The sequence below is a fragment of the Merops nubicus genome, unplaced genomic scaffold (assembly GCF_000691845.1).
Source record: "Merops nubicus isolate BGI_N331 unplaced genomic scaffold, ASM69184v1 scaffold11829, whole genome shotgun sequence".
NCBI classification, from domain to species: Eukaryota; Metazoa; Chordata; class Aves; order Coraciiformes; family Meropidae; genus Merops; species Merops nubicus.
Window position 1 is genome coordinate 6,021 of NW_008630211.1, and position 25,286 is coordinate 31,306.

The following is a 25,286-nucleotide window of genomic DNA, read 5'->3' on the forward strand; positions in this document are numbered from 1 at the left end:
ACTAATAGTGGAAGATGCATAAAGTGTTCATTTAATGAAAAGTAAATTCCTGATCAGTAGTTTCTGTTCATCCTGGCTTTCTTTTTTGCATAGTAAGCAACTGTTTTGCTTTTCAGCCTTTCCATGGGTTTATACTGATCTACACCATCTACAGTTCAAGATGCAAATTTCAACCGGATCAGTTGCTCTTGATGTGCTCAGTGATTGCACATGGGCAGTCTCACAAAGAAATAAAATTGGATCGCATGGTTTCTTAATGTTACATTTCCAGAACCCATGCGTGTTTGCACTTTTGAGGCAGGACTTCAAAGTCATCTGGCCTCTTGCAAAATGTGAAACCTACTTGTCAAATATAACTGTTAATGAGAAGTTGACTGTAAAGGAGAACTTGAGCTCCCAACAGGTGTTAGGCTTAGTGGAAGGCTGCAGGGCTTCAATACGTACTGGAGTTTGCAGCCCCTTTTTCTGGAGTGAAGTGCAGTGCTTGATAGTTAGTTCAAACAGGGAATTTTTTATATCTCTCTAGTTCTTGACTGAGAATGGAAGGCAGCTTCTAGAATCACCTTATCCTTTTCTTATCATTTATGAGGTTGTCTCTTCTTCAGGGGTAAACTACATGTGATTTTTGTTGTGTGAATGAAAATTTATCAAAATAAGAAAAAAAAGTTACAGTGATTTTAAGAAAGCTAATTTGCATTTAGTCATTGGCATTCCACTCTGTTCACAACTAAGTGACTAACTTTTGTTTGAAAAGCAGTAATACATGTTCTTTGGACTGCTTATCTGTGTTGGAGCTTTGTGTCTTTACATCTAGAGTTATCTCGTTAAGCTCTGCAGTTAGACTAGTTTGCTTGTTGAAAGCAGAATGTGAGCTTGGTCTTGCTAGGCTTTCTTTTTAGCTTTCTTCATTTAGTAAATAAGCTAGCAAATATTGTCTGGTTTTATTTCATCTTAGTCAGACTTGTTATTCAACCCCATTTTAGTCTTGTGTGTGAATTCTAATTAGAGGCTATCCTATCAAGTGTACCTTTTCTCAGCAGATACTACATTTCAATACAGAAAGCTGATGTTCTGCTGGGTGCACTGTAATTTCAGAACAGTATTGAATCTGCATTTTTAGCACAGTGGCACTTTGTTGACAAGGAATTGTACTCTGAACACAGGGAACTATTCTTGTTTCTGCTTGCTGGAAGAATTGCTGGCGATGGGTATTTTTTAAAGATTTCCTTTGCATGGTTGGCTTTTATGTCAATAAGGAGAGTATGAAGTTGTTAAACAGCTAGAAATAGAAAGAACTCAAATTGTATCAAGCTATGTCTTGTGGCATTCTGTAATCCAATTATACTGAAACTGCCCTCCGAATAACAAGGTAGCGTGGTCCAGAGTCCTGGTGGAGCTGTTTGGCATTAGTAAATCATTTATAAAGTTTTAGGTGAAAGAAAAGTGCCTGAACGCCACAGAACTTGCTACTTACTGTAAAGAGAACTTCCTGTTTTCAAATTGAAGGACAATGAATTTATCCAGGTAAGGTCCTATTACAGAAACTTAGCATAACTTCTATAGAAAGCTGTGAAAGCTGGAAGTGACTAGTTAGAACCTTGTTTTCATAACTGTGTTTGTTCTCTGCTTGTTTTTCCTCTGCAGTTATGTTGAATGTGATCTTTAGGCACTGTCTCAGATTAAGAGGAGGAGTTCCACGCCATAAATTTTCATTATGGATCAGTATAGGCCAGGTTTTTAAACATGAAAAATGATTTTTTTAAAAATTTTTTTTCCTTGAAACAAGATTTTCTGCAAGGCATTACTACTTAACCCTTTTCCAAACATAATACTGCTGAAGAGACTGTACTTGTTGTCTTGATTAACTAAATTACTTTTTTTTTCACCCTAATTTCCATAAACACCAGTAGGTGAAAGCCAGCAACAGGTGAAGCTAGTATAAATATCTCTATCGTAGCAGAGAGCTTAAAAATTGTAGGTATGCCAAGACTTGTGTACAGTCTCAGGTACAATATAACTTGGGTTATGATTTATTAAATAAGACCTAACCTGACCTTGCTGAAATGTGGGGAGGGGGGTGTGTGTGTGTGTTGGCTTTTATGGAGGTGCTTTGAGAAATTGTTCAGCCAGATCACTTACGGGCATTGGAATTCTTGGAAGTTCAAAAACAAATTAAGCTCTTGATAGAGCAAAACAAAACACTTTTTTGAATTAGTCTGAACTCTTGCCTGTACCTAACATGTGGTCTAAAAAATTTCCCCCGTTTATGTGGCTTGATATTAGTTTAGGGTAAACAAAGCAAGACTTTTGGCCCAGAATCCCCAGCTCAATGCAAAACTGATGGCCATAGCAACCAGCTAACAGAAAGTCTCTTCAGCAGCTTGGCCAGCACTTGGCACATCTTTATGTATATTTTGCTTTCTGATAACCCCAGAAGTTCATGAGTCTGAACTTCTCACTTTTTTACACACTCATAAGCTATACTAACCACTTTTGTTGCCTGGTCCTCATTCTTGAGGTCTGAGATGTTTAGCATACATTTACAAAACGCCATGTTGTTTTGTGAACAATTGTCAGCAAATGTCAGGTGTTTTAAAATTGCTCCTGGTTTTAATTACTCTGTATTCACACTGCCAATTAAAAAAAAAAAAGGTAAAAAAATCAGCTAGACTTTACAGGAAGTTTAACTTTTTGTTTTCTTTAAAATTACTGTACTTTACTGAATACTTTAGATTTTCTCTTTGTCAGTCTGATGTACAATCTGTCCAGGTTTTTTGTTGCTAGTAAAATTGAAGTCCTTTTGCTGGCACTTATGCCTCAAAACAGCTTGCACATCTTCCCTGTAGGGCTATTCATCTCCAGTTGATGGTTGTGTAAAAGAGCTGGGCTTGCAACGCTTCTGTACTTCCTTTAATTTGCTATCTTTGTGAATTAAGATTTAGATGGTGAGACTACAAAACATTGTATCAAAACCTTACTGCTCTTAGTATTGTTGGTTTGTGATGTGATATTTTTATCTGTTTCTTAAAATGTTACTTGATCTCAAGATGAAACAGTAACATTGACCAGTTCTTTTCAAATTTTGTACAAATGGATGTTGGAAAAATTGTTCCACTGAATCTTTTGGTGCATTCTTTTTAAAGAGGCTGGAAAAGTTGACTTCTAAACAAAAAAAGTTAATAGTGTGGTTCTGTGATTAGAAGAACTTGAATTTGATTTTTTTGTGCTTTCTTTGTAGACTCTTGGAAACAGATAGCAAATCCTTGCGATCAGTAAATGGGTCAAGAAGAAATAGTGGATCTTCTCTTGTGTCTAGTTCATCAGCTTCTAGCAATCTCAGCCATCTTGAAGAAGACTCATGGATACTGTGGGGGAGGATTGTGAATGAATGGGAAGATGTACGGAAAAAGAAAGAAAAGCAAGTTAAGGTAGTAGCGGGACACTATTTTTTAGGATATATTTGTGATGTGCTGTAAGTGATACTACTTATCTTCCTGTTGGTCTTATTTTTAAAAATAAACATGCAGTAGATGGTTCCAGTTGAACCTATTCCATCCCTAAGCCTTAGTGCTTCCTGTTTAACTGTTACCAGACTTTGGTAATAGCAGTTCCTGTCAAATGTCTCTTATTGAAAACTAGATGCATTAACAATATCTTGAATACTAAAGCTTATGGTCTACCACTGATGAAAGATTTCCATGAATATAAGGAAGATTTGTTTCATGGTTCCAAAATAGAATTACTAAAAACTCACTTAAGGACATCTGATAGCTGGATGCCATGATTATTTTCCGACTGAGCAGCCATCTTTTTAAAGCATTCTTATTAGAAGAGCTGATAATTTTCTTGTATGAGCCTCTGAGTTCAGTTTTTTGTGCATGCTAAGTGTGATCCTAGGAACCAGAACATAGTTTCTAAATTCTGAGTGGATCAGACAAACTTTGACCAGTGCCCCTCCCCCCCGTCTGGCTTAGTTGTGGGCGTGTACAGAAGTGAAGTTGAACTACAGTTTAAATTCAAACTAAAAAGCACGTAGGGCATTTGAACATAACTCTGTTTCCGAAGCAGCAAATAGAGCAGTGTGGCATTTTTTTTATTCGTAGGCAAGTCTGTGCTGCTTTGGTTCTTTATTGGCTCTAGTCTGTAGCTTTATGTGCAGAATACAGATTTCAGGGTCTTTATAGCACTCTGAAATGTGTGTGTATGAATAGCTTGTGGGAAGGCAGAACAATGGGCTAAAGTAAAGTATCTTTTATGTGAAGCAGTTGTGAAGAGAGAACATTACTTGAGAGAGGAAACAAGGCAAAAAAATTAATTCAGGATTTCCTGCTTGCATAGGGAAAACAGTTTCTGGAAAGGTGTTCCCAAGAGGCCATGAAAAGAGGGCCATATGAACCTGGCAAGAGAAAGGAGAATTGAGATGGTAATAAGTAGCTTTAGTAGGTTAGCATTAATTTGAACTGCCTGCATTTGAACATTTTAAAGTGCCACAAGAATCACATGTGACAGCTGGCCAAGTATAATTTGGGGAGTATCTGACCAACTTTCCATAAATATTTAATTGTATTGAGAATCATAGAATTGTCAGGGTTGGAAGGGACCTGAAAGATCATCTAGTTCCAACCCCTCTGCCGTAGGCAGGGACATCTCCCACTAGATAGGTTGTTCAGAGCTCCATCCAGCCTGGCCTTAAAAACATCCAGGGGTGGGGCTTCCACCACCTCCCTGGGCAACCTGTTCCAGGGTCTCACCACCCTCATGGTGAAGATCTTCTTCCTAACATCTAATCTGTATCTACCCACTTCTAGTTTTGCCCCATTCCCCCTAGTCCTGTCACTACCCAACATGCTAAAAAGTCCCTCCCCAGCTTTCTTGTAGGCCCCCTAAAGATACTGGAAGGCCACAATAAGGTCCCCTCGGAGCCTTCTCTTCTCCAGACTGAACAGACCCAACTCTCAGCCTGTCTTCATAGGGGAGGTGCTCCAGCCAAGGAGGAAGTTTTTCCTTTGCTGGTTAGTTAAATAATGCTTAATATTTTTTTCATTTGTTTTTGTTTTGTTTGTGGAAAGTCAGCTTAAGCTGTGTCATTCTGCATTTACGATGGAGTACCAGAACATCCATACCTATTTCCTGATTGTGCCAGGAGGTATGATGTTAGCAGTATAGGTATATTTTTGTCTTGGCTGTAAAAGCTGATCTTAATTCATTAGGTATCTGGTAAGCTTTCTAAGTTTTAGACATAGGTGTATATACCTTCCTGCATAGGTGATGTGTTCAGTCCTTCTGTCTCTTGATACACTTCAGAACTTGCTTCCTGTTAATGGAAGGATTCTGAAGGATAGCTTAAGTGCTGCTTTTCAGTGTGCACAATACTGTGTAAAACAACATCATTTTAGTACTGCTTAGTAGGTGCCTTTTCCTGCTGTTCCTTTAGGAACATTGGAAGGATTAACCCTGTTACTTTTTCAATCACATGGGTGGAAGCAAGAAATGACTTGGTAATGCTTCTTATTAGTAGCCTTTGAGGCTTTAGATGACTGATCTACAATCTGATAGTGCCTTGCTGACAAATGATAGCTAGAAACAGATGTGGAAGGCTGATATGTTAGAGTTGTTGTCTTGGATTTAGAAATATTTTAGGAAGTAACACAGGGTGTTGTAGTTGTCGCAAATGGGACAAATAGCTGGAGTGTCATTACCAGGATGATGCTGAAGAAGGCTGGAGATCTTAGAGATATTGGGAGACTGAGGTCAGTGATGCAAAACTCCTGCAGTAGAGTTCAAGCTTGACAAAAACAAAACTTGAAAGCAAGAGTCTTTAAAAGTTACCACTGTTGCATTAGCTATCTTGATGATTGGAGAAGTAATTGGAACAAACAGAAAAAAAGAGGAAGGTTTGCAGAATAGATTACTCTGGCTTGAGAATAAATACTAGTGAAAGAAATTATCCTTGAGGAGACAGAATACTTGATAACAGTTCCTAAAGTGCAATAAATTATGCAAGGAACCCTCTTGTCTTGAAGAGACAATCTTCTAGGTCAGTTGCAGAAAGTACCATTAAGACAGTCTAAGTTTCCATAATCATACTTTTTTTCAAATAAGCAACAAGACTACTTTGTGCTTTCAGAAAAGACAAGTATCAGGTTCTTAGATCTATTGATCTGGGAACATTTGAATTTTATAATACCTAACTGGTTGTTTTGTTGTTGTGTTGTTGTTAAGGGAAGATAAAGTAAATTTAGTTAATTCAGTTGACATCCAGTGTCTGAAGCTACATTTAAATACTTTCTTAAAAGAGAACCTGGAAATACTGGCACACCAGAGAAATTAGATGCAACTTGTCAAGTTAGTCAAATGACTTCTGATAGTAGTACTGTACAATTTGATTTGTTTTGTTGCAGTTGGCTGTGCTACAGTTCCACTTTTTAAATGTCTTGGAAGTAATTTTTAATTGGTAATTTCTTATATCTCAATCACCCAAATATAGTTAAGGGTGTTACCTTCAGCTGTCTTTTGTGAAATAGAAAAATAACTGTATTAAGTTCTGGCTAATGGGAGTTCTTGTTTAAAATTACTTGAATATCCAGTTTTGCAAGTAGCTTACTGTGAATAGGGGACTACTTTCATTAGCTAATTTAACCAGTAAAAATGGTTTCTAGTCTCCTTACTTTTGTTAGCTAACAATCTATCACACTAAAATTGAGACTTGAACCTCAGTATAAACTGTATGATTGGTTTGTGACATGATGTATACATTTTCTGAAGCTGTGAGGAACTTAGATTGTTGAAGTGTTGTGTTCTTTAGGCTTATGTTTATATTTTCAGGAAATACTAAATGAATTTGTTTCCTTTTTTGTGCTTTAGGAGCTTGTTCGCAAAGGGATACCTCATCATTTCAGAGCAATTGTTTGGCAGCTGCTATGCAGTGCTCAAAGCATGCCAATTAAGGATCAGTATTCAGAGCTTTTGAAAATGACATCTCCTTGTGAGAAGTTAATAAGAAGGGACATTGCTAGAACATACCCTGAACATGACTTTTTTAAAGAAAAAGACAGCCTTGGACAGGAGGTCTTGTTCAATGTGATGAAGGTAAGTCAGCCCTTGACTTGTATGTAGTGAATTTGCATCAGTTTCATGTGTTTAGATTTTTTAATCTTACACTACCTGACTCTGAAATAGTCTAACAAATTGAAAGCTGTCTTTGAAACTAGAATGTGAATGTGGTATTACTTTACATTTTAAAAACTTACTAAGTTTACATGAAAACGTAGTGGCGTGCTGACTGCTGATAGTATAATGGAATAAAGTGTGCCATGAAGTAAAGTAAATTATGCTGACCAAGACAAGATTTTGTAAATCAGCATTCAGTTTTCAAGTGTCTTGCAACCTGCAAGCAGTAGTGGCAGATGGCAGGTACAAGCAAATGTGTAGTTGTTACAGTACCCGAGCACAAAATGAGAATGCCACCATAAAATTGCTTGTGTTACTTTGTCTTCATTGTACTAGAGCTCAAAATTTTGAAAGACTGATTTCTCCATACAACATAGTTGCCACACAAGTTGGCAGGTTTCCAAGTTGTAGCAACTTCCATAGCTCTAAAGTGAAGCTGAAACCTGTGTGGAGATCACCACATCTCCACCTGTAAATAAAACTGTGGCACGTAATTTTTCTGAAAAGAACTGTTGTTTCTTTGTCTAGTTTGTCTCCTATGAAAGCATTAACCTTGTGCAGTTTGTACAGTGACTTTATCTTTTGGCAAATTCCTGTAGCTGGAAACCACCTTCTTTTTTTTTTTTTTTTTGTAATAAAGTATGCCTTAGTTTTAGCTATGTAGGTTGTCAGAGGGCAGAGCTCATACCCCTTTATAGCAGCCAGTAGCAACTAGAATATCTGACAAAAACTTCTGAAGAGAGTATCTGTCCTTGCAGGATTTAGGAGAGGAAGAAAAAGTCTGTAGCAAAATAACAGTGTGAGCTATGATTACTTTTTATCAATAATGAGGTTTTAATTGTTGAGAATCTTAAACTTTATTTGGCAGGCTTATTCTTTGGTGGATCGTGAGGTTGGATACTGCCAAGGAAGTGCTTTTATAGTGGGATTACTGCTTATGCAGGTAAACATGATACTAAAAATATTTCAACCTTTAAAATCTCTGCTAGAATGCATTATATATCATGGTGGTTTATTGGGAATTCTTATAGTAGTTTTGCTTGGTTTTGTTACAATGGAATTGTCAAGGGCAGCTGTTTAGTCTGCAAATCAAATGAGACGTATTCACTGTGGTTCTGTTTGCAAGACATTTCTCAGAGCTGAAGCAGAACTGCAAAGTTATGAGTTATTTTGGTGAATGTTATTTCAACTTAATGAACTTCTTATTTCAATTCACGACACAATCTCCTCAGAGTTCAGCTAGAACTTAACAGTTGATCTGATAATCTTAAAGCTGCCTTTGTATTACTGCATTTTGTTTTATGACAAAGTAGGGTATATTCTAGGAAACTTGCAGACCTCTGTTTCGGTTTAGAAATTACTCGATAAAATTCAATGTATACAAAAGCTCATTAGAGTAATTGGTTATAAAACTCTTAAAAAAACCAAGCGAGAAAAAAACGAACCAACAACCAGCAACTCCACATCACCCCTCCACCCCAACCAACCAGCCAAAAAACACCCAAACCCCACCACCACAGTTACACGCACAAAACCCCCAGAACTAAACCCTCTCAGGTGTTTACTCTGATATGTCCTTACATCTGTCCAGAGTTTTTACTGTGCTTCTTTATTTTTAATATAGATGCCAGAAGAAGAGGCTTTCTGTGTGTTTGTTAAATTAATGCAAGATTACAGACTACGAGAACTCTTTAAACCAAGCATGGCTGAACTGGGCCTTTGTATGTACCAGTTTGAATGCATGATACAGGTACATACAAATTCTATCAAACGTCATCAGTAGCTATTAATAAGGAGCTTGAGAATTACAGTGTTTTGTTATCCCGTTCCTAACATAATGACCAGGGGTGGGATGTTGCATAGCAAATAAGACATAGGTCTCTGGCCACTCCTAGGGTCTTTCCAGCTCTTTTTTGTAGCCTGCTCTCTAGACGTGACTGGAGGATTTACGAGCTTCCTGTTCGGATCAGGAATTGTTTTTGTAATCTGTCCTTTGCAGGGTAGGAGTGCTATAGGGCATCCATACTGGGACTGCTGTTGCATGGTTCCTGGTAATGAGTAATATCTTTCTCAGTCCTGTTAGAAAGCTACGATCTGTATTAAGTATAAATTATTTTATTCTTTTATTGAAAAGTTGTCAAAAATAGGGATACACTAAAACTACCAGTAGGAGCTTAACATTTGTTTTCCTTTTCCAGGAGCATCTTCCGGAGCTTTATGTGCACTTTCAGTCTCAGAGTTTCCACACTTCTATGTATGCATCATCATGGTTTTTAACTATATTCCTTACAACTTTTCCACTACCAATTGCAACAAGAATATTTGATATATTTATGTCTGAGGTAACTTCTTAATACTCATATATTCTATTTCAAGAGTAACTGTTAGAAGCAGTTGTTTAGGCAGCGGTATAAATCCCATTATGATGGGCAAATCTCAGATAGTCTTGCTTTTTAACCCTTATGCTTGTCAGATTATTTTTTAGAGGGAAATGTGTGTATTTCTGTAAGTTTATTAAGAGAGGAGGAGCAACTAAATCTTTGTATGTTGATATTATACACAACTTCGTACTCTAAGCTGGGTGAAGGTTTACCAAACCTGCCAGTCCTGGATGCAATGCAGTAGCACTGCACACAACAGGGGCATCAGTTTCTCTATAGTAAGTTTCAGGTGGAAATTAATGCTGCCTTCAGGCCAAAGATATAGCTCCATGGGAGTATGTATGCCAAGAAGAGGGAGTGTTGGCATCTTTTATTGTCCAGATGATGAACAGTAGCCAAAGGAATTTATGAGTTATTCAGTGACACTATCTCAAAGGCACTGAAACTGTGTTTAGGATTAGAGCTTTGTGTAGTAACTGGTAGCAAACCAAAGCTTATGTTCCATTTATGCTCTTTTTTGGCAATCATCTTTTAGAAAACGATAACTCAAAGGTGGAAAACAAAAGAATGTTTAAGTGTATATGAGTGAGACATTCCCTTCTATCTTTTTAAATAGTTTTAACTGCATTGGACCATGTCTGAAATTTTAAATTGTTTTTTTGAGACGTACCTTGGGGTCTTGTACCAGACATATCTAACATGCTTGATAATGCTGATGTAGAGAACATGTGTCACTCAAGAGTATTTACCTCAGCACTGGCCTCTCTCAGGGAGGGGTCTGGCATCAGGACAAATAGCTGGACTGTTTGTCCTGTGGACAAAATAAGAAAGCCAGAACAAATTGGTTGATTTTTTTTTTTTTTTTTTTTTTCCTTCCCCTGACAGCCCTTTTGCTTGTTTGAGAAGCTGGGTGAGGTTGCCAGCATCAGTAAATAGCAGAATTTTTCTGTTCTGTTGACAATGCTGTGAATAATTATCGGATATCTCTTAAATTCTGTTTTCAGGGTTTAGAGATAGTATTTCGAGTAGGTTTAGCGGTACTTCAGATGAACCAAGCAGAACTGCTGCAACTTGACATGGAAGGAATGTTACAGGTAAACGAAGGCTATTCTAATTGTGAGCAATGTCTGAAGCGTGTAATGTACATGTGTGTATTTCCTTGCAGCTATTAATTATATGTAATCTTGTGCTCTGATTGCTTTTAGCACTTTCAAAAGGTCATTCCACATCAGTTTGACAGTGGTCCAGACAAATTAATCCAAGCATCTTACCAAGTCAAATACAATGCAAAAAAGATGAAAAAGTAGGTATAACATTTTGAGAAAATAGATTATACTGTTTCTGTTTAAATGAGTTATTCAGTATTTAATTTTTAATTTTTCATCTTTGTATTTTGTTTTATACTATAAACAGTTTAAATTGAAGTTCTGCCTGTAAGCAAATTCTAAAGCATAATTTGCTATTTTTCTTAAATGTCATAAAGCTGTATCTCATTCACAAAGGTCTAAAAACTTTTGAAGAAAGCAGCAAGTTATGGGGAATTAACAGCACTTCTGTAAAAAAGATATGAATAGAGAAAGAAAGGGAGGGGTGTGGGGTTGTGTGGGGTGGTTTTTTTTTTTTTTGAGGGTGAAGCAGGGAAAGGAGGTTAGACGTTATGGTTTGGCCTAAATTCTTAAGACTTTACTTTGCAGGAACTGGAAGAGTATTCACAGTGCTAAAGAGTGCATGTATGGTCAAGATTAGTGCTGTTTAAAATATAAACTGATGAAACTTCATAATACCATTGATAATGTTAAAATAACATTTGTCTAGGGTTTGAAATCCTGAGTGTAATGCTACTTTTTTTTTTTTTTTTTTTTTTTAAGAGTAGTTGCATGTTTTCTCTTTTCTGCCATTGGCAAATTTGTCTTGATAAGCCAAGCTGCACATGCTGTGCTTTCCTAGTGCTAAGTTTGGTGGTTCTCCAGTTGGTTGTAAAGTGTATATTCACTGTTCTTGTGCTGCAGACTATGCTAACTTAAATCTTTACAGGAGTGTATTTCAAGTGGCCACTTAGAGAGGAAATACCAATAATCTGTAACTCTGTTCTGCTGTTGTTAGGTATAACACCAACAAGTAAGTTATCTGCAGTTTTTCTAATCAGAAATCACTATTTCTAATTTTTAGGTTAGAAAAGGAATACACTACAATAAAGACAAAAGAAATGGAAGAACAAGTTGAAATTAAAGTAAGAAAGCTTCAATAAACTTATTTATGGGTCAGTTCAATTCCTAGATGTGGAGTTACATATTCTGTATATATATCAGGATTTGTAATTGAGGTCTCCCTTTTTTTTTTTTTTTTTTTTTTTTTTTTTTTGTGTGTGTTTGGGATGTCTGATCATAAAGGACATTTGTAGTGAAATTACTGAGACTTGTGGTGGACATTTAAAAAAATGAATCTTTGATTGAGACCTACTATACTTGGCTTTCATTATTTTCTACTGACTAAAGCTTGACAGATGGTCTCATTTATCAGAGGCCATTCCAAATATGCTGGTTTAGATGTAGATGTCCCACACAGGAGGGTTCTAAGATGCATTTTAAGATAGTTTATCAGAATGCACATGAGTGTTTTATCATTGACTTTGAGATCTTGATTTTTCTCTTGTGCATTGGACCCAAAATTGAGCGTCTTCTGTTTGTGGTTGCTTTCTTTTGAGTCCTCTGCAATTGATAAATAATGTGTAAAAAAACACCCTATGAGTGCATTGTATATACTTAATCACTGCTTTTTGCTTTTGTGACACAAATAGGCTTTTGCTGCCTTTTTTTTCCCCTCTTTTTTTGCCTTTTTTTTTTTTTTTAACCCCAGTATGGTGTTTGGCTTGGATTTTCTTCATTGTGTCATGGTTTTAGCCAGTTTCATGAGAAAAGTAAGTGGAAGAACTGAATGGCAAGTGTGGTAGGTAGAGCTTAGTGTAGAGGAAGTGAGGTACAGCCTTCCTTCTTCTGCCCACTGCTAGTTATTTTGCCTTTCAGTGTCAGCTTCTAAGGCATTGAGTCTTCAGAAAAATTCAGTGATACGCACCTGGGAGCATAAAAGTGTTTCAGGCTTTTTCAGGCAGTTTGTTGTGGTTGTATAACAGGTGGTGGGGCAGTTAACAGCATTAGGACTTGCTGGAATGGGATCTGAAATCAGATGACTCGCAGGACTCAAATGACAGCTTTGTGCAGGACTGGATAAAATCATCTGAAGGGCAACTGTAACTTTAGATTTTCGTATTTTAACTTGTTTCAAATCATTCTCTGCTCCTAACCAACCAAACTGATCAACCCAAAGTTGTGTTTCTAGCTTTCTGTTTCCCTGCTTTGGGACTTTATATAAACCATTTTTTATTTACTCTCTTCTAAGAAGCTCTCCTATTTTAGGAAGATGGAAAAAAAAGCAGATTGAGTCTGCCTCTTAGCCTGGTGGAATAAAGCATTACTGAACTGATATCTGTGGCTCTGTTCTTAGGGATACAGATCTCTTCTGTCTGAATGCTGACTGCTAAAATTCACAGGAGATGCACTGGTAAAATATGCAATACAGTACAATTCTTTCTCACTTCGGGGCCATCTAAGGTTAATAGTGCTCAGTATAACCTTACAGATGAAATATTATTATATAATTTATCAGAAATTATTTGAAAGAAAACAAAGGAAACCATGTAACTATCTCATTAGGCTGCCCTAGTGCAGGGAGTGCACCTTCGTGGCCCTTAACCAGGAAGACTGGCTGGCTCTGATTCTGAAGAGGAGGCCGCCAAGTCTAATGTGTGGTTAAACCCTGTGGTTCACCTGCAGATGCTGCTTTCAGATAACATGAGACTTCCTCTCATCCTTGCTGTACCCAGCTGTTTAAACTTGTCTCCTGAGTTGTGCATCCTACAAAAGGATGTTAAAAAGATCACTGGTTTTGTATTCACACTGATTTTCATAGATTTGATGAGATAAAATTGTTAGATTGCTTGGCTTTTATCAGACTTTCCAATTGATAACTTGAGAAATACAGTCCTGAATTGTTTGCCTTCCAGAGGTTACGAACTGAGAACAGGCTCCTAAAACAGCGAATTGAAACACTAGAAAAAGTAAGTATGTTGGTGATTACATTTAAGCTGTGTTAATTTATACTTAAATTGATGGCAACTTTGTTATATGACATAGTAAGCTATAATTCTGAGATTCCCATTTTTCCTGCTAATCTATGGTGTTTACTAACAGTGCTTAGCCAAATAGCATGGCAATAACAAAGCAGTTAGGGTCAGTGCTTGTAAATGTTTAAGGTTTTGTCTGGCTCTTAGAGAATATGAAATGAAAATTTTTGACATGCCCAACTTCTGTTGTACTGTTTTCTTTCTGAATTAGAAGCACCTGTTCAAAGTCCAGAAGACTACGTGAGATAGTGGACTGCTGGGGTGGAAAGGATTATTATGAGAGACTCCTCAGTTTTGAAAAGCTGAAGTTGCTGGGTGTTTTTACATAGAAGCAAAATGACAGACCTCCTAAAGACCAGAGAGAGATGGAGATGGCAGCAGGTTACTCCATGGCTATCAATTACAGCCGTGGAGGGGTGTTGTTGAAGTGTTCACATTCAGTACAGGAAGTCTGCTGCCATTAAACGGCTTTACATAGCTTTGGATTTTTGTAGCAATTTTGGGTACATGGAAGGGAAAATATCTTAAGATATGTCTCACCGATTTCATCTGGAACAGAGCTTTGTAACTGGGTATAACTTTAGAAGTATGCATGAGAACTCTTGTCAATATATTGCCAACACGTAGGCGTTGCTCTCCAGTGGCCTCTCCTATATTATGGTCTCATGTTTCCTGTGACAGATGGCATCTGAGCTGGTCTGCTCTAGGATGAGAACATTCTTGTTCATCTTACCCACTGAGAGCAACTATCTTTCAACAAATGAAACTGAATGCTCTTGAGTTCCAAACAGTTGTTCAGATTTCACAGGGAAGAAAATGGTGAAGATTCCATTTAGAGAGACATAATTGAAAGATGTCAATGCTAAATGCATTCAGGTTTCTTGGAAAAACAGTCTATGTCAAATTCTGATTCACTGATTTCTGAATTTAGTTTGGAAAAATGCACATAATGAGGACATACTGTGAAAGTTGTGACCAAAAAATACAATTTTATAAACATTTTATTTCTAATATTGAAGTGCTGATAAAACTGAAAAAAAGCAGACTCTTTAGGAAGTTTGAAGCTGTAGTGAATCTATTCAATGCTCTTGGCAGATTTATAATGCTAAATATCTTTGTTTTATACTTATCTGATTTCAGACCTCTACAAATTTTTCTTTTTTTTTTTTTTTTTTTTTTAATTGGGAAGTCTATGATGAGCTGCCAGATGCTAGTGCTTTTACAAATTCTATACTTAACTACAGAATTCATTTTCAGAGTATCTCATTTTGACTGGAATTAGAACACTTCAAAATGGGAAAATATTATCTGTTAGTACAAATTTCTGAGGATCATTATCATCACAGCATCTGAAAACATAAGCATAAACTGTGAACAAACACATGCAGTTCTGTTGGAAACTTATTTTAAAGTATTTTTTTCCTCACCCTAACATATATAATTAAGTGGTGATTTCCCTGGTGTACCTTAATGACAAACATCTTGCCTTAGCTTTTAAGTAATAACTCTTTATCAACCAGTTGGAACTTAATTTTTAATAAAAATTCCAAGGACAAAGATGTGCTGTGAATAGATGTGTCCTCTGTTGAATCTGTAAAAACTGAGTGCTTTCAAGGGTGATAGACTAGAAATTACACACACCCTTCCCGTTTCATATTTAATTAGTGTTTGTCAGTGTGCATAAATGAGAATTTCTTTCTTGCAAAACTTGAGCAATTCATAGGTTCTCTTTCCTTGCCAAATTGAGTTACTGCAAGATTTCATGAAACAAAGTATTAACTGTCATAGTTGAAATTTTCTACTTGTGTCTGTCAAGTTTGCACCATTTAACTTTCCTGCTTCATCTTTTTGGGACCTTAGTTCTGCATGAATGCCTCAGTGCTTAGTGGAGTTTCCTTTGTGCTCAAATTATGCCTTCCTTTCTTGTTGTGGATGGACCACAGACTGTATTTTGCATCTATCTAGTAGATCATATCAGATAATGTATCAGTAACTTTTTGTTAATTGGGGAAGCAAGCCATTCAGATCAAAATACCCAGCCTCTTGTAGGTAAATGTTAAGTGTTATGGAAATATGGCTTTAAGACCTTGTATGAAAGATGGACTGTGTTAAACATACTGCAGAGAAGGCTGCTTCCTGGGACTTTCAGGCTGAGTTGGCTTAATTTGTATGAAGAGTTGTTAATTTTTCAAAAAGAGTTTGTACAGAAAATTGGTAGAATTTGGGCGTTTTCTTTCTCCCAACTGTTGTCTTTTTTGTCACTGTTTTGTCACCCCTTTGTTTAGTTTTTTCTTTTCCTTATTCCTATCTGAATTTTTCCTTTGTAGGAAAGTGCTTCCTTGGCAGATAGATTGATACAGGTATAGTCTTTTAGTCTTTTAATGTATGGCTCCCTACTCTCCAGAAACCCCCAAACTGCTTTAATGCATGCATATTTGCATGCTGTACTCTATTCTTGCTTTGCTGATTTGAAATAAATATAGAGCTAATCTCTTACTAGAAACTTGTTTAATTTTGTTTACTAAAAATACATAAACCCAGTACCTGCACGTTATAATATTTTTCCTAACATAATTTTTTGGTACAAATTCCTGCGACAAATAGATTCTGTGATACTGTATTAACACTGAAATTGAATATCAGAAACTTAAATTTGTGCATGTGCAACTCAGTAATATTGCATGAAAGGAATTTTATTGAATGCAGGTACACAATTGTGCTTGCTATACAGATGATGAACTTTGTCATAAAGTACTAAAGCAGGTGCTTAGTACTACCTCATCCTAAAAATTTCTACCAATTGTAGTCCATGCTGTTTGCAAAACCAGTCTGATGAAGTAAGCAGCTAAGCATCGCAAAGGGAGTGGTTCTTGGATTTGTCCTCAATTGCTTTTTTTAAAAAAAAAAAATAAATTATGTCCTAAGGGACAAGTGACAAGGGCCCAGGAGGCTGAGGAAAACTACCTCATAAAACGGGAGCTGGCCACCATCAAACAGCAGAGTGATGAGGCCATTACTAAACTGGAGCAAGCTGAGAATACCATCAGGGAGCTCCAACAGCAGCAGCAATGGGTAAGGAGCCTGGCAGCACATCATCTCATTTTTTTCACTCACTTGTGTTTATTTTTCCTCATTATGACATGGTCTCTGTGCTGTCCTTGTAAATGCTTGTTTATTGTGATTTGCATTCTTAAAATTACTCAAATTGGACTAAGTGATATTTTGGTTTGTTCTTACTGATAGATGAGATTCATAACCCTGGATAGATGTAAGTTACTAGTTTAAAATAAACACCAAACCAAATGAAACACACCAAGTCAAAAACTCAACAGCAACCACCCAAAACCCCACAACCACCAAAGCAATACTAACAAAAAGCCACACACAAAACATTTGGTATTTCCTAATGCTAAGAATCTAGCCATTGCAAATTGTGTCACTCTGAATATTCAAATTTGAGAGTTGATACATGAGAAGCTCTGCAAAGGCATTATGAAAGTCAGTCTCTTCCACGTTGAATGTGTCTTATACATACTTTCTTTTTTTTTTTTTTTTTTTCAGTTAGCCTGCTTAAATTTGCTGCTTGGAAAAATAGAAGGGTATTATCCCTGAGTTTGAAACTACAGGACTTTATTAAAAGGTGTGGGTTTATGTGCAGATAGAGCAGGAAAATAACTTTTAGGAGCTCTTTGTAGTACTGTGCTTTTAGGTACTATATGCTTTAGGTAGTATAATGTGCAGGACTTCAGACTGTTACTGTGAGACTGAAATTATTTTCTCTAAGCCACTCAAAGTTCTCAGTATCTCCTGAGAGAGGGAGGGAAGCACCTTCCACAGTTGTCCCTTGCTGAATGAACTGTGCAGTAGCAGTGTTGGTGTGAATATGCTCATTGTTTTAAGGAAGCAGTATCCAAGTACTGGTCTGAAGCCCTGGGCATTTCAGGTGTACGTAATAAAGCTTTTCAGAACTACAGCATACTGCAGCTGCTTGCCAGACCCGTCACAGGCAATAGCGCAGTTTTACACCTCTTCCATCAAAGCTCTAGAAATACTTCTTTCTCATCTGGGAAGGTGGAGATGTGATTTTTCTGTTAGACTGTAGAAATCGTAATTTAAATGCAACATTATAGAAATAGTTTATTATGTCTGTTAATGTATTTCGGCGTATCAAAGGTACATCTTTTAGAATAGTTGCAAGGAGTTAATAATGAGATGTTACCCTATAATGCTGGTTTTTATTTAACTTTAGCAATTTCCTTAGGGAAAAAAACATGAAGAAATTATGGCTGGAAAGATGGGGGTGTTCTAGCAACACTTTCCAAAGTTTTAGATAGGTTATCTTTCAAGTGAAATAAAATTAGAAACGTTCATAGACTTGGGTAGCCAGCTGCTCACTGTCTGATTACAACAGTACACATGCTTTTGGAATGTATTTTTGGAGGCATCCATGTTTTCACTACCTGTACTCAAAAGTTATTAAAAGAGACTAAAATGCTGTATTTATCTATTAGTTAATTTATAGGTAATATGACTTCTAAAGCTAATGCTTTTAATTATGCTGGGGACCTTAATGATGGAGAAGTCTGGCAGGTTAGCTAGCAGGTTTGCTACAGCAAAACTGTAGATAACTGTGGATTGCAAAACTGGCTGGATTGGAGCTGTGAGGGCGGAAGATTGGACAGGTACTGCAGGAGTGGAGGAGAGTGAGTAAAATATGAGAATGGGCAGTTAAATTAAGAGCTGCACTTGCTAATCTGCATGCTTGCAGCCTTGCTTTCCTCCACTTAAATCTGAACATGACTATAGGAAATAGTCCGAATGTGTGTAGAACTGAGGCTGTAAATCCATGTGGTTCTAGAGGGATTTGTACTTAATAACTAGTTTTGAGGTGTAAGGAATAGTATTGTGGTTTTGATGACTGTGTGAATTAACTTGGACGACATGGTGAAAGCTTTAAAATGGTTTCAGTTAGTAGTTCCCTAGGGTTTTTTTGCTGCTTTTGTAAGTTTTGTAATTGAACAGGCTTTTAGCTTTGTTTCTATGTGTGGAAATAGGAGCAGCACAAGGTGAACAACTCCGTGTGCTGGGGGCACCACCCGGTGGAAATCCAGTTGTTTCTTTTGGGTTGCTGTGTCGCATGTTAGACTAGTGCAACCATAAATCTTTTTGCCACTTCCTAGTGCCAGTAGCCTTAGTCTTGACAATACTCTTGTATTGTCTGAGGTATATTTAATGTTTGTTTTTTTTTTTTCTTCAAATATTTCAGTTTTGTTTATGATTAGCAAAAATGACTGCACAGTGACCTTATAAGTGGCTGTATAGTTTATTTTTACTTATTTAAATGTATGGCATATATCCTATATATTTTATAATCTACATCTTTTCCAATCTTGAGTTGTCTGCTTCAGCATGATAGAAACTGAACTTTGGGCATGAATTTCTGAATAGGAATGTATTAAAAAAACTGCCTAAGGGTACTTGCAGCTGCCTCTTCTGAACAACACTATGGGATTTAAAACAAACAAAAAACCAGAACCCACAACCCACTTTTTAACTTGTGAATCATGAGGCAGGAGAAGTAAAGACTTCTGTTTTAGTAGCAAAAATATTATCTAAACAATAGTATTTCTAAGAAGTCTAACATACCCTGTGTAAAAAGGTTACCATCTTTGTATGTAAATATTACCTAGGGTTTATTCTATCTGTTCTATGATATTTGACAGTACAAGCTGGATGGCCAAGGTAAGTATTGAAAGTGCTTCTAGGATGTGTGTGTATGAAAATTCTCCACTGCAGCACTTCTTTGTAAGGCTGAATACAGAGATGGGTAGAAGAGTACTCTTTTGGTTGAAGTTCAACACTAGAAGCCCAAATTAAATGCAATTTCTATTTTTCCTGTGCTGAAGCAATTATAGGGAGTTTTTAGCTAAAGAAGAATGACTTCATTACAAATTATTGAGTCTACTTAGAGAGGTTCTTTTTAGCATTGTTTCTTAGTGAAAAGAAAGTAAGTTCTGCTGTAGTACTTCTAGATGACCTGAAAATAGTACTAAAGATCATATAATAAATCACATATTAAGTATCATCAAATGTGTTCTGTGTATCTTTGAATATATTTAAGTTGATTTGGGAGGGGAAGAGGGAGTGGAAAACAAGGTTTGAAATGGAGACTTCACACAATTTTATTTTGGATGCAAACTTTTACGTCTTAGAGTAACTCTGTCAATGTAATATTTTTAAAGACCGTGTATAACCTGTATTTTTTTATATATATATTGAGAACTAGGAAATATAATTGTCAAGCTAACAGCATTCTGAAGTGCTTTTGGAGTTTGGTGCTTTGGTTACCCTAAACATTCGCTTGAATGGTTTTGAAGAAAATGGTGCATTCTCTCTTTGGCATGTCTAATCTTTTATAGAAATTTGCCAAAGGCTTCTAGATCTGGTGGGTAACCAAAAGATTGAGGAAGGTGATTTCTTCCTCACACTGCTAGTAAATCAAGAACTGTGTAGCAGAAGTTGTAACTGACCTGAGCAGAATACAGAAGGTTTTCTTTTGAGGTGTGCTAAAAGCAGTGATACTTGAGGAGTTAGGATAGTCAGCCTGCTCTAACTTACTACTAATAAAGATGTGATGAAGTTTGGGGGTTATTTTCCTCTATTCTTTTTCTCCTATGGGTTATAAATGAAAAAAGGTAGCTTCTGCTGAATGTATAAAAATGAGTAAACTAATGATTTCTACTGGTTATGTACAAGTACACCTCCACAACACAAGTCTTAGTCTTTCCCAATGGTACTCTAATCTTCCAGAAACCTGGAGTCCATTTAAGTTGCTGTGTTTATCATCTGATGAACCCGTACAAGCAGGCAGGGAATAAGAAAGCTGTTGCCTATTCTCTGCGTCTGCCTGTGGTTACATATGCTGCTCATGCTCCTGTATTGTTTGGAACAATTGTAGCAGTGCATCAGCATTGGCCACTCAATGGTCAGTAGGGTTTTTTTCCCTTCCCCCTGAAGTTTGGTAGGGATGACCTTAAATTCTGAACTGCTGTTTTATTACTGAGGGAATGTGTTTGGGTATGCAAAGCTGGCTGGGGATAGTCTTGGATTAAGTCCTATATGGAAAGAACTCGATTTTCTTTTGTAGCTTGGGCCTCTATCTGTGTAGCAGGGGCTATACTGATACTTTTTGTCATAAATCTGCAGGACTTGCCCTAGGAAAGAATTTCAGAAGGAATAGCTATAGTGTGAGCAAACAAGACAAGGCTTGGCATGGAAGAAAGGGACAAACCAAAGTGATTGTGCATTGAAGCAGACATGGTTTTATTTTAAATCCAAAATTACGGATGGCTTCTGTTGAATCAGAGTTTGAGTAGGGATCAAGAGAGATGCTTGTATTGACCTTGTAATTAGCTAGTCTTCCATAAGCATCTTTTGAGCATATCATGAGAACAGTCAGTCCCTTTGAGAATTGTTCAGTTTGAGCAACAATGAGAGAAGTGTGAGTTGTTAATCAGTATTCACAGGGGCCTCAGTTCAGTCTTGCACCTTGGGCTGCATGGAGGTGCAGCTGAGAGGCACAGCATTGGGATTTTTACTGTTAGCAGCCTGGATGGACTTGTTAATAGACTTATGTAAGGTAAGCACTGCTGTTAATCTGAAGCTAGTATTCCTAATGTTAAACATTTAAATGTAGTTTTCACTCCAAATCTGGCATAGAAAAACCCTTTCAAACCATCTGTACTTCATACTAAACATATTTCTACAAACTTTGTAGCATAAATGCAGTTCACGATACAGTGAAGACTTTGTGCTACAGCTGGAAAAAGAGCTGGTCCAAGCCAGGCTGAGTGAAGCAGAATCCCATTGTGCCCTGAAGGAGATGCAAGATAAAGTTCTAGAGATGGAAAAGGTAAATCAAACCAGGACCCTCTGACTAAAAATGGCACTAGAAACAGAATACAGGTCCCTGTAATTCTTTGCTTAACTGTGCTCTAGAATCTTCTCTTCCATGCTTTCTTGATTACAAGATGCTTTTCAAACCTCAAGTTAATAGAGCAAAAAGCTAAAACCTGTTTCCACTGGGAAAAGTTTATGAAGAAGACATCACTTCTGTTTCTGAAGCTCACTGCAGTGGAACACTTGGATTCTGGTGGAGTCTTTACAGTAAACGTCAGTTACTTCTAAATTGTATCCTGGAACAAGAGCACCAGGCTTGTGGTGAGCACTGAGGTGATGTGAAACTCAGTTGTTTGGGAGAGGACAGAGTTCAACATCACCGTTCCTGGCTCTGGAATGCCTGAGTGTCTCATGCTTCCTCCCATTACAGGCAGGGAAAGAATGCCTCCACTGTTCAGTATCAAAGTCTCTACTGGTTTTTGGGTGCTATCTCAGCTTGTAACTTACCTTTCTTTGAAGAAAAACTGAACTGCAAAATAAATTGGGGGGGGGAAGAGGAGGGAAGAAAAATCCCACCAATTGACCTAACATAAAGTAAGCTTTTCAGATCCTGTTGTATTGGGTTTGCAAATAGTTTCCTCATGGAAATTTTAAAGACCTGTATACTAGGAATGTGTCCAGAACTTACTAGCTAATTTGATTAGCCCACTGGAGTAAGAATTTTACTTTAATTATCTGGGAGGCTTGATGGCAGTCTGACAGGCTTAGTAGTGTGGTAGTTTTTACTCTACTGAACATTGGTAAGAATTCAAAACTAAGGTGTATTTAAGAGTTCAAAAAGAGACCATTTCTTTACTTGTGACGTTCCATGAAGATACCATGAAGAAAACTTCTGTGTGAGGGGAGACTGGTGAGGAAATTCCATTGTACTAGACCAACTCAGATATACAGTAGTATTTCAGTCTGTCATTGTGAATTTAGGCACATGAGGAAGTGCCTGAGTTAACTTGCCGAAATTCCTACAACTGCAGTGCTTCACTGCTGTTAGTGATATCATGTAATGTAGGAAAATGCTCAGTAACCCAAGGCTTACGTGGCTATACTGATAGTGATGTAAACATTCAGAAACATACCCCATCACTTGCTATACTTGCTAATACTCAGATCCCATGATTTTGAAACAGAGATGCTAATAATTGGCTGTTGCGCTGTGTTCTCTTAATGTTAATAATGTACTTCACTCTCAAGAAAACTTGACAACTGTCGCGGTATTACACATCTACAAAAAAAATTTATGTTGCTGAAAGTTACTACTGAGAAATACAATAGAAAGTGATGAAGCACAGCTCAGCTTTGAGTATTTGGTCACCAGTGATTCGATGTAGAAATACTGTAGTTAGGCAAACTATATCCTTTTTCTTCCTCTATTTTTTCCCCAGACTGCCATTATTACACTTTCATCACTGTATTGCATCTCCCAGGTCTGCTTATGTTTTTCTCACTGCTGCCATGTATTTTTCTGTTTTCTGTTTAGTGTACTTTAGTCTCTCTAATTTTTCCTCATGTGTTGTTTAAACATCCATGCACTTTCATCTGTAAGACCTTTTTTGACTGTTGTTTATAAATATTAACAGATGATTGTTTTGTCAAAATAACTTCTCCTTTTCAAAGCCAGGTGACTCCATCTCCCTCTCCCAAAATAATTAATTTATTGTTTTTCCTGTAATTCTAAATGATTTATAATTCTAAAGGTGTAATTTATCACTTGTTTTAAACAAAACATCAGCTAGCTCCAAGTCTTTCAGACTTCTCTCTGTAGTTCTGATGTCTGCAAAAGACTGTGAATAATGCTTTGTTATGGATACCAGCAGGGAAATCTGGAAGTCAGAATGCTTAAAAATACCTTGTCAATTTTTTTTTCTGTAGTTGGCAATTGAAAGGTATTTATACACACTTGCTATATTCAAGAATTTAGATTTTTGAAGGATTTTATTTTGCAAGGGATGTGTAATTATGAAAGTTTTGTTAGTAGTGAGAGTTATCATTCCATGTCTAGGTTCTTGGAGTGGGTCTCACTACGCACAATTTTATTCAAATACTTACTTAAGAGAATGGTCCTTATTGCAGAGGAACAGCTCTCTCCCTGATGAGGAAAATGTTGCTAGACTACAAGAAGAACTGATTGCAGTAAAATTAAGAGAAGCAGAAGCACTGATGGGTCTCAAAGAACTAAGGCAGCAAGTCAAAGATTTGGAGGAACACTGGCAGGTATGTATGGCCATACTCTTTTAACAACTCTTCTTTTCAACAAATATATAATAAATAAATAAAGCAAAGGACAAAACTTTTGAGATGTAGAGATCATGTGGAAACTAGCAATTGTAGATGTAAGCCACTGAGATGAGAAAGTCTTTAAATGCAGCTGCCACAAGAACTTTACTTCAAAAGTATGTTATAAATTGGTCCCTAGTTGTTGTAGATGGCAGAGAGCCTATCCTACCAGCTAACCATTCTGGTAGAAAGGAAGCACCTGATCAGTACTCCTACTTCACTAATGTTATTAAAGACTTGAAATAAACCATAAGCTTCCATGAGTTTCTAGGTTTTAGGACCAACAGGAAGGAGCACTATAGCAACCTGTCCCTATGTAATTCAGACCTTAAATGAAATAAAGGAACACCAGGAGAGATCAGGCATTATCAGCAATGGCATCCTGTTTTTTTTAGCGTCATCTAGCTCGTACCACGGGAAGATGGAAAGATCCTCCCAGGAAAAACACAGTGAATGAGCTACAGGATGAGCTGATGACAGTCCGGTTGAGAGAAGCGGAAACTCAGGCTGAGCTGAAAGAGACCAAACAAAGAATGATGGAGATGGAAACACAGGTATGGTACTGAATGCTAGGACGGTGGCTTATTTCTGACAGAGGCACCACTTTTTCTATACTTAGTGAATAAAAGTTTCCTTTTGCGATAACTTTTAAAATTTTCATTGAAGTGTTAATATTATTTCACTACAGTTAACTTGTACTTTTGTTTCGTTGCTTTCTCCCCACCTGTGTATTTATTTTAGTCAGTAGGGGGCATAGGTGTCCCGCCGTCTGAATTACTTGTATTGAAGTCGCAAGACATTTGGGTACTTCTCACTTCGGTGTTTTGCATCGAGTCCATCTCTGTGCCTATGCAGTTGAGCTATCATTTGACAGAAGTGCATTACTTCTCCTGTTATGTACTGGTCTGTGCACAGCTTAACATGACAATTGTGTGACTTGGACTAATGCACTGACCTTAATTAAGGTGCCACGTTACTTTCAGGAAGTCACTGTACAAAGAAATGCACACACAGTATTTCTGACATACTTGATATTTCTTGGATACATCACCTTGTTGCTGTAGATGGGATACAATTTCACAATTTATTTTTTTTTCCTTACCTAAGCAAGAGTTGGGAAAAATAACGGTATGGCAGCTTTGTAATAATGTTTTTGCAATCAGTCATCTGTTGTTGAAGAACAATTGTAATATCCTGGTCGTAAAACAAATCTCATGCAGACTTTTCTGATTACATTTAGAAAATTTTCAATGCCTTTTCATCAGAAGTTTTCTTATAGTAAATGATCTGTAAATCTTTCCTGTTAGCCTTTGGTGAGTTAAATT

At 37.0% G+C, this 25,286-nt stretch overlaps 1 protein-coding gene across 1 annotated transcript in view; it reads left to right on the plus strand.

Annotated features, from left to right (window-relative positions):
- EVI5 (ecotropic viral integration site 5) overlaps positions 1-25,286 on the plus strand; it is a 61,558-nt gene that overhangs the window by 753 nt on the left and 35,519 nt on the right. The window contains exons 2-15 of the mRNA XM_008947196.1: positions 3,239-3,428; positions 6,865-7,089; positions 8,039-8,113; positions 8,795-8,920; positions 9,369-9,512; positions 10,556-10,645; positions 10,757-10,854; positions 11,721-11,781; positions 13,612-13,665; positions 16,059-16,091; positions 16,657-16,803; positions 21,509-21,643; positions 23,758-23,898; positions 24,357-24,515. Coding sequence (XP_008945444.1) covers positions 3,239-3,428; positions 6,865-7,089; positions 8,039-8,113; positions 8,795-8,920; positions 9,369-9,512; positions 10,556-10,645; positions 10,757-10,854; positions 11,721-11,781; positions 13,612-13,665; positions 16,059-16,091; positions 16,657-16,803; positions 21,509-21,643; positions 23,758-23,898; positions 24,357-24,515 — 1,678 coding nt within the window. The remainder of the gene's footprint in view (positions 1-3,238; positions 3,429-6,864; positions 7,090-8,038; positions 8,114-8,794; positions 8,921-9,368; positions 9,513-10,555; positions 10,646-10,756; positions 10,855-11,720; positions 11,782-13,611; positions 13,666-16,058; positions 16,092-16,656; positions 16,804-21,508; positions 21,644-23,757; positions 23,899-24,356; positions 24,516-25,286) is intronic.